General features: G+C 38.4%; 1 protein-coding gene across 1 annotated transcript; it reads right to left on the bottom strand.

The window, feature by feature from the left end:
• Positions 1-892: 892 nt before the first annotated feature.
• Positions 893-6,169, bottom strand: smim8 (small integral membrane protein 8). Its single transcript, XM_061900413.1, has 2 exons — positions 5,998-6,169; positions 893-1,283 (listed from the first exon to the last, which is right to left on the bottom strand). Exons 1-2 carry the CDS (start codon positions 6,124-6,126, stop codon positions 1,128-1,130), a joined length of 285 nt encoding a protein of 94 aa, XP_061756397.1. The 5' UTR covers positions 6,127-6,169; the 3' UTR covers positions 893-1,127.
• Between the last annotated feature and the right edge of the window lie 2,114 nt (positions 6,170-8,283).

The following is an 8,283-nucleotide window of genomic DNA, read 5'->3' as shown; positions in this document are numbered from 1 at the left end:
TAATGCACTTTCGGCTGTTGTCCATAAGATACACCTGCCCATACCATAACCCCAGCCCCACAACGTTTTTGTCAGCAAACCGCTCTCCCACACACAGTGCCTGCCATCTGCCATGAACAGAGAAAACTGGAATTCATCTGGGGGGAAAACACCTCTCCAATGTGCCAGACGCTATCGCATGTGAACATTTGCCCACTCATGTCGATGAACTGCAGTCAGGTCAAGGCAGGCATGCAGATGACGGTTTCTCACAGTTTGTGCAGAAATTATGTGGTTATGCAAACCAATTTTTGCACCAGCTGTCCGGGCGGCTAGTCTCAGACAATCACCTGCTGGATGTATAGGTCCTGGGCTGGTGTGGTTGCACATGGACTGCTGTTGTGAGGCCGGTTATATGTACTGCCAAATTCTCTGAAACGCCTGTGAAAACGGCTTAAGGTAGAGAAATGAATTTTCTAATTACGGGAAACAGCTGAGGCGGACATTCCTGAAGTCAGCATAGCAACTGCACGCTCTCTCAAAACTTGCAACATCTGTGGCATTGTACAGTGTGATAACACTGCAGATTTTAGAGTGTCCTTTTATTATGGCCAGCGTAAGACACACCTTTGAATAATCATGCTGTTTAATCAGCATCTTGATATGCCTTACCTGTGAGGTGGGATGGATTATCTTGGCAAAGAACATATGCTCACTAACACAGATTAATGAACAATATTTCAGGGGAAGAGGTCTTATTCGTGTATAGAAAAAGTTTAAGATCTTTGAGTTCAACCCATGAAAAATAGGAGAAAAAACAAGTGTTGCATTTATATTTTTGTTAAGTGTACTTGAGTGTGTCCTTTTTTAGTTAATTTGATTTGCAAAGTAGAATAAGACAAAAGGTTCTGCCTCAGAGTTTGTACATCTTTATTTCATGGCAATACCATCCATGCAGCACATTTATAGTGCATTAAGTGAACTTCTTTGATGTACACCACTAAATGAGTAGATTTAATTTAAAATGTCTTTACATAAATGTTTTACAAAAATCAGCAACATTGTATGTTACAATATTATTGAGGCTTTTAGAGTGTTCTTCTGTAAGTCCAGTCAGGTTTTGATTCACTGTTGTCAATTTTCTGCTTTCACTCCCACTTTGAAGCTTTCCTCCTCATCAGTCTCTCTCCGTCACTGTCGATGGCTTCATAAAGCTGCTGGTCCTCTTTCATTGCATGTAAATATCCCAGATATCCAACACACAAGGTGATGGTTATCAGTCCAAAAGCCATCACTGGTTTATTCTGTGAAAGATACCACAGATAAATCATGAGATAAATTATATATAATTTGTAATTGATTTTAGTATTAATTACAAACCAAAATAACACATGTAGAAGCAGACCACACACATGCAGGCATATGAAAGGAGACGTACGTTAAGTGCCTTGCTTAAGGGCACTTTGACAGTAGTCAGGAGGCAAACAAGCATCTCTCTGCACATAGTTAAAATATTTTACATTATTACTGACTACTGTCTAGTGTGACACAAAAATCATATATTTTGTGAATAAAATAAACACTATCCATCCATTCACTTTCTAACACTTGTCCCTAGCGGGCTAAATCAAATTAAATTGTAGAGACTTTACATGAGGTATCAAACAACAAAGGCCGCAATACAATTGGGAATAACTTCTTTAGAGTTCAACGTCAATGTTGACCTGCCTTATTTCTGTCACCAGTTCAAAAAATTTATGGAACACATTCCTATGTTTTCTGTTAAATTCTGTCAGGCTTTATCTTCATTACTCAAACTGCTTTGCATTTATATTGATATCAAAAAGTAAACACTATTTTTTACATTTTGTGGGTTTGTTTATTTCACAACTGTATTACTTTAAAAACCATTAATGGAAAAGAGCATGTCATACGGTGTATAGAAAATTCCTGTACAACATATTTCTGCTCAAACTCTTGATGGATCTGTCCTGATACAGCATGTACACGTCCATACATTTAGTACATGTACAGTGGGGACAAAAAAGTATTTAGTCAGCCACCAATTGTGCAAGTTCTCCCACTTAAAATTATGACAGAAGTCGGTAATTTTCATCATAGGTACACATCAATTGTGAGAGACAGAATGTGAAAAAAAAAATCCAGGAATTCACATTGTAGGAATTTTAAATAATTTATTTGTACATTTTGGTGGAAAATAAGTATTTGGTCAATAACAAAAATTCAACTCAATACTTTGTAATATAACCTTTTTTGGCAATAACAGAGGTCAAACTATTACTATAGGTCTTTACCAGGTTTGCACACACAGTAGCTGGTATTTTGGCCCATTCCTCCATGCAGATCTTCTCGAGAGCATTGATGTTTTGGGGCTGTCGCCGAGCAACACAGACTTTCAACTCCCTCCACAGATTTTCTATGGAGTTGAGGTCTGGAGACTGGCTAGGCCACTCCAGGACTTTCAAATGCTTCTTACAGAGCCACTCCTTCGTTGCCCAGGCGGTGTGTTTGGGATCATTGTCATGCTGGAAGACCCAGCCATATTTCATCTTCAAAGCTCTCACTGATGGAAGGGGGTTTTAGCTCAAAATCTCACGATACATGGCCCCATTCATTCTTTCCTTAACACGGATCAATCGTCCTGTCCCCCTAGCAGAAAAACAGCCCCAAAGCATGATGTTTCCACCCCCATGCTTCACAGTAGGTGTGGTGTTCTTGGGATGCAACTCAGTTTTGTTCTTCCTCCAAACACGACGGGTTGAGTTTATACCAAAAAAGTTATATTTTGGTTTCATCTGACCACATGACATTCTCCCAATCCTCTGCTGTATCATCCATGTGCTCTCTGGCAAACTTCAGACGGGCCAGGACACATGCACTGGCTTAAGCAGGGGAACACGTCTGCAACTGCAGGATTTGATTCCCTGTCGGCGTAGTGTGTTACTGATGGTAACCTTTGTTACTTTGGTCCCAACTCTCTGTAGGTCGGTCACCATGTCCCCCCGTGTGGTTCTGGGATTTTTGCTCACCGTTCTCATGATCATTTTGACCCCACGGGATGAGATCTTGTGTGGAGCCCCAGATCGAGGGAGATTATCAGTGGTCTTGTATGTCTTCCATTTTCTGATAATTGCTCCCACAGTTGATTTTTTCACACCAAGCTGCTTGCCTATTGTAGATTCATTCTTCCCAGTCTGGTGCAGGTCTACAATTCTTTTCCTGGTGTCCTTCGACAGCTCTTTGGTCTTGCCCATAGTGGAAGTTGGAATCTGACTGTTTGAGGCTATGGACAGGTGTCTTTTATACAGATAAGGAGTTCAAACAGGTTCCATTAATACAGGTAACGAGTGGAGGACAGAAGACCTTCTTAAAGAAGAAGTTACAGGTCTGTGAGAGCCAGAGATCTTCCTTGTTTGAAGTGACCACAAACTTATTTTCCACTATAATTTACAAATAAATTCTTTAAAATTCCTACAATGTGAATTCCTGGATTTTTTTTTTCACATTCCGTGTCTCACATTTGAAGTGTACCTATGATGAAAATTACAGACCTCTGTCATCATTTTAAGTGGGGTAACTTGCACAATCGGTGGCTGACTAAATACTTTTTTGCCCCACTGTATATAACTTTAAAAAATTACCTCTCTCTATCAAAATATAAGAATGGTTCTGCCCGAATGCAGCTGAGATAGGCTCCGGCGCCCCCCGTAACCCCAAAAAGGGACAAGCGGTAGGAAATGGATGGATAGATGGAGATAAAGGCATTAGAAAAAGCTGCCACGTTATTATTAATTCACAAAAATACATATATTTGTCTTTAAATAAATGAATAACGTTTATCTATAGTCTTCTTATTAAACAGTACAAATTACATGATGGCGTCACGTTCACACCCCAACACTGTTTAACTAACATACTGAATTGAATAATCCAGATTAATAATTGTGGTTTCACTATTAAAAATAATCAAATTATTATTTTGGCCATAATCGTATGTATGAGACCAGATCTCATGTATAAACACTATTTCTATTAATATGGGGAAAAAAAAGTGCAGTTAGGTCTTATGGCCATCAGGTGCCGCATCCATCCATCCATTTTTCTACCGCTTGTCCCTTATGAGGTCGCGGGGGGCGCTGGTGCCTATCTCAGCTACAATCGGGCGGAAAGTAGGGTACACCCTGGACAAGTCGCCACATCTAGGGCCCATCAGGTGCCAGCTTGCAAAATTCTTACATTTGTTTTATTTGTTTATTTCCTATGTCCATAATATTGCACACTTTTCACATCTGTTTTTATTTAATTGAGTTATTATTTTGTTTCTGCCATATTACTTTGTTTATAATGGTTGTGTTGTTTTCATATGCACATTAACCTTTTTTTTTAGGTACAATTACAGTGTTTTTATCAACAATGTTTCTTTTTCAAAGGAAATCATGTTTGAATGTATTGTTTGCGTGCTTTTCAATACAGCTTGGTTAAAATATTTTTAGTGTATGTACTTTAAAAAAAATATTTGCACATTTAAAAATACCGCAATAATACTGATAACCGTGATAAATTTGGTCACAATAACGGTAATGAGAAATTTACATACCGTGAAATCCCTAATTAGCATCAATCGAGTGCAGCGTTTTCACCTGACATGTAGTACATATTGTATATTGAAGTGTTTTGACAGAATTATTCCATTTGAGGGACAGCCGTAGCCGATTATATCATAAAAAGGGACCGTATAAAGCAGGGGTCACCAACGCGGTACCCGTGGGCACCAGGTCGCCTGCAAGGACCAGATGAGTCGCCTGCTGGCCTGTTCTAAAAATAGCTTAAATAGCAGCACTTACCAGTGAGTTGCCTCTATTTATTACATTTTATTTATTTACTAGCAAGCTGGTCTCGCTTTGCTCAACATTTTTAATTCTAAGAGAGACAAAACTCAAATAGAATTTGTTTAAATAAATTCATTTATATTATTATTTTGCTTCTTATATCTTTCAGAAAGACAATTTTAGAGAAAAAAATACAACCTTAAAAATGATTTTAGGATTTTTAAACACATATACCGTTTTACCTTTTAAATTTCTTCCTCTTCTTTCCTGACAATTTAAATCAATGTTCAAGTAAATTTATATTTGTTTTTATTGTAAAGAATAATAAATAGATTTTAATTTAATTCTTCATTTTAGCTTCTGTTTTTTTCGATGAAGAATATTTGTGAAATATTTCTTCAAACTTATGATTAAAATTCCCAAAAATTATTCTGGCAAATCTAGAAAATCTGTAGAATCAAATTTAAATCTTATTTCAAAGTCGTTTGAATTTCTTTTAAAATTTTTGTTCTGGAAAATCTGAAAGAAATAATGATTTTTCTTTGTCAGAAATATAGCTTGGTCCAATTTGTTTTATATTCTAAAAAAAAGTGCAGATTGGATTTTAACCTATTTAAAATATGTCATCAAAATTCTAAAATTAATCTTAATCAGGAAAAATTACTAATGATGTTCCCTAAATTATTTTTTTATTGTTTTCAAAAAGATTCGATTTAGCTAGTTTTTTTCTTTTTTTCGGTTGAATTTTGAATTTTAAAGGGTCGAAATTGAAGAGAAACTATGTTTCAAAATTTAATTTTCATTTTTTTCGTGTTTTCTCCTCTTTTGAACCGTTCAATTCAGTGTTTTTTTCATCATTTATTCTCTACAAAAAACCTTCCATAGAAGGAAAAAAAATGTACAATGGAATGACAGACAGAAATACCCTTTTTTTTTTATATTTATCTGTTTCTATATATATTTATAGTGCTAGAAATCATTAAGATGATCAGTGTTTCCACAAAGATAAATATAATTGATTATTAATAATAACATCGAGCAAAATCGTTATTTCTGGCAATTTATTTAAGTGTGTATCAAACTGGTAGCCCTTCGCATTAATCAGTACCCAAGAAGTAGCTCTTGGTTTCAAAAAGGTTGGTAACCCCTGGTGTGTTGCGTCTCTTACAGGCTTTATGAAGAGTTCTGGGTTGACCGCACGAAACAATGAGGTGGTCTGGACACCCCTCAATCCTGGGGTCCTGTAGTTGTTTTCGACGACACTGTCCGATCCTTTACTGACCTCCTTACGTGACATCGCTCTTCCCTTATCACCGGAAGACACATTCGGTCTACGCAAGCGCAAAGACGGCGCTCTTCTTCTTTTTTGGTTTAATGGCGGTTGGCAAGCAACCTAGTAGTGTGCATTACCGCCATCTTTTGATATGGAGTGTGGACCGAGATGGGAGCCCTACTCCAGTGGTTCTCAAATGGGGGTACGCGTACCCCTGGGGGTACTTGAAGGTATGCCAAGGGGTACATGAGATTTAAAAAAAAATATTCTAAAAAAAAAAACCATTCAAAAATTCTTTACAAATAAATGTATTGAATAATATTTCAACAAAATATGAATATAAATTCATAAACTGTGAAACAAAAAAATACAACAATTTTGTATTTCGGTGTTGACAGCTAGATTTTTTTGTGGATGTGTTCCTTAAATATTGATGTTGAATATATATTTTTTGTGAAGAAATGTTTAGAATTAAGTCCATGAATCCAGATGGATCTCTATTACAATCCCCAAAGAGGGCACTGTACCTTGATGATTACTTCTATGTGTAGAATTCTTTATTTATAATTGAATCACTTGTTTATTTTTCAACAAGTTTTCAATTTTTTTTACATCTTTATTTCCAAATAGTTCAAGAAAGACCACTACAAATGACCAAAATTTTGCACTGTTATACACTTTAATAAATCAGAAACTGATGACATAGTGCTGCCCTACTCTATATTATGTTATTTAACACACTCTGTTTTAAAAATGTATGTAATACTTTGTATTCTAAATGTTCTGAGTGCAAACCTAAAATATCTTCCACTATCAACCTAACCTTCTTTTTCGCTAACTTATTTTCCAGTGCCTATCTCAGCTACAATTGGGCGGAAGGCGGGTACACCCTGGACAAGTCGCCACTTCATCACAGGGCCAACACAGATAGACAGACAACATTCACACTCATATTCACAAACTGGGGCCAATTTAGTGTTGCCAATCAACCTATCCCCGGGTGCATGTCTTTGAAGGTGGGAGGAGGCCGGAGTATCCGGAGGGAACCCACGAAACAATGGGGAGAACATGCAATCTCCACACAGAAAGATCCCGAGCCCGGGATTGAACCCAGGACTACTCATTACCTAGGTATTGTGAGGCAGACGCACTAACCCCTCTGCTACCAGATTGCCTGAACTATTTCATTTACTAAATTTTGTCTTGTTTCTGATGATATTTTTTATGCTGATTTATGCACTGCTGGAGTCTGAGCACACAACTGCTTTTCTTCAATCAATCAACCAATCAATCAAATTTTATTAATATAGCCATAAATCACAAGTGTCTCAAAGGGCTGCACAAACCACAACAACATTCTCAGCTCAGATCCCACATCAGAGCAAGGACAAACTCAACCCAATGGGCTACTATGAGAACCCTCCTCCCGCCGCCCCACCAATGGACGTCTAGTGGATCTAGTTAATGGTGAGTCCAGTCCATTGTGAGCACACTTGCCAACCCTCCCGATTTTTCCGGGATACTCCTGAATTTCATTTCCCCTCCCGAAAATCTCCCGGGGAACCATTCTCCCGATTTCCACCCGGACAACAATATTGAGGAGGTGCCGTGATAGCACTGCATTTAGCGTCTTCTACAACCTGTCATCGCGTCCACTTTTATCTCCATACAAACAGAATGCCGGCCCTATCACATGTTGTATGCGGCTTCTACAGGCACACGTGAGTGTGCTGCAAGGCATACTTGATCAACAGCCATACAGGTCACACTGAGGGTGGTCGTATAAACAACTTTAACCCTGTTACAAATATGCACCACACTGTGAACCCACACCAAACAAGAATGACAAGCACATTTTGGAAGAACATCCGCACCGTAACACAACATAAACACAACGGAACAAACACCCTTGTAGCACTAACTCTTCCAAGCTACAATATACACCCTGGCTACCACCAACCCCCCCCCCCCCCCCCCACCTCACCAACCATCTCCCAAATTCGGAGGTCTGAAGGTTGGCAAGTATGAGTGTGGGTGTAGCCGGAGATCATCTTGAGCGGAGACAAGTCAGCAGCGCAGAGACTGATGCACAGATGAGTGGTCAACCCCGGGTCCCGACTTTGAACAGCTAGTACCTCATCTGTGGTCACCTAGTCTGTGAGCCCCCTCTCCATGAAGGAG

This window comes from Nerophis ophidion, linkage group LG05 (genome assembly GCF_033978795.1).
Source record: "Nerophis ophidion isolate RoL-2023_Sa linkage group LG05, RoL_Noph_v1.0, whole genome shotgun sequence".
NCBI classification, from domain to species: Eukaryota; Metazoa; Chordata; class Actinopteri; order Syngnathiformes; family Syngnathidae; genus Nerophis; species Nerophis ophidion.
Note: the sequence above shows the minus strand (reverse complement) of the source record. Positions and strands in the feature narration are given on the sequence as shown.

What these genes read in the sequence shown, in the direction of transcription:
- smim8 (XM_061900413.1), bottom strand. Translation starts at nt 6,126, where the DNA reads ATGTCACGTAAGGAGGTCAGTAAAGGATCGGACAGTGTCGTCGAAAAC. An exon ending in CAGAACTCTTCATAAAGCCT is followed by an intron (nt 1,284 to 5,997) that starts GTAAGAGACGCA and finishes TATCTTTCACAG; the next exon opens with AATAAACCAGTGATGGCTTT.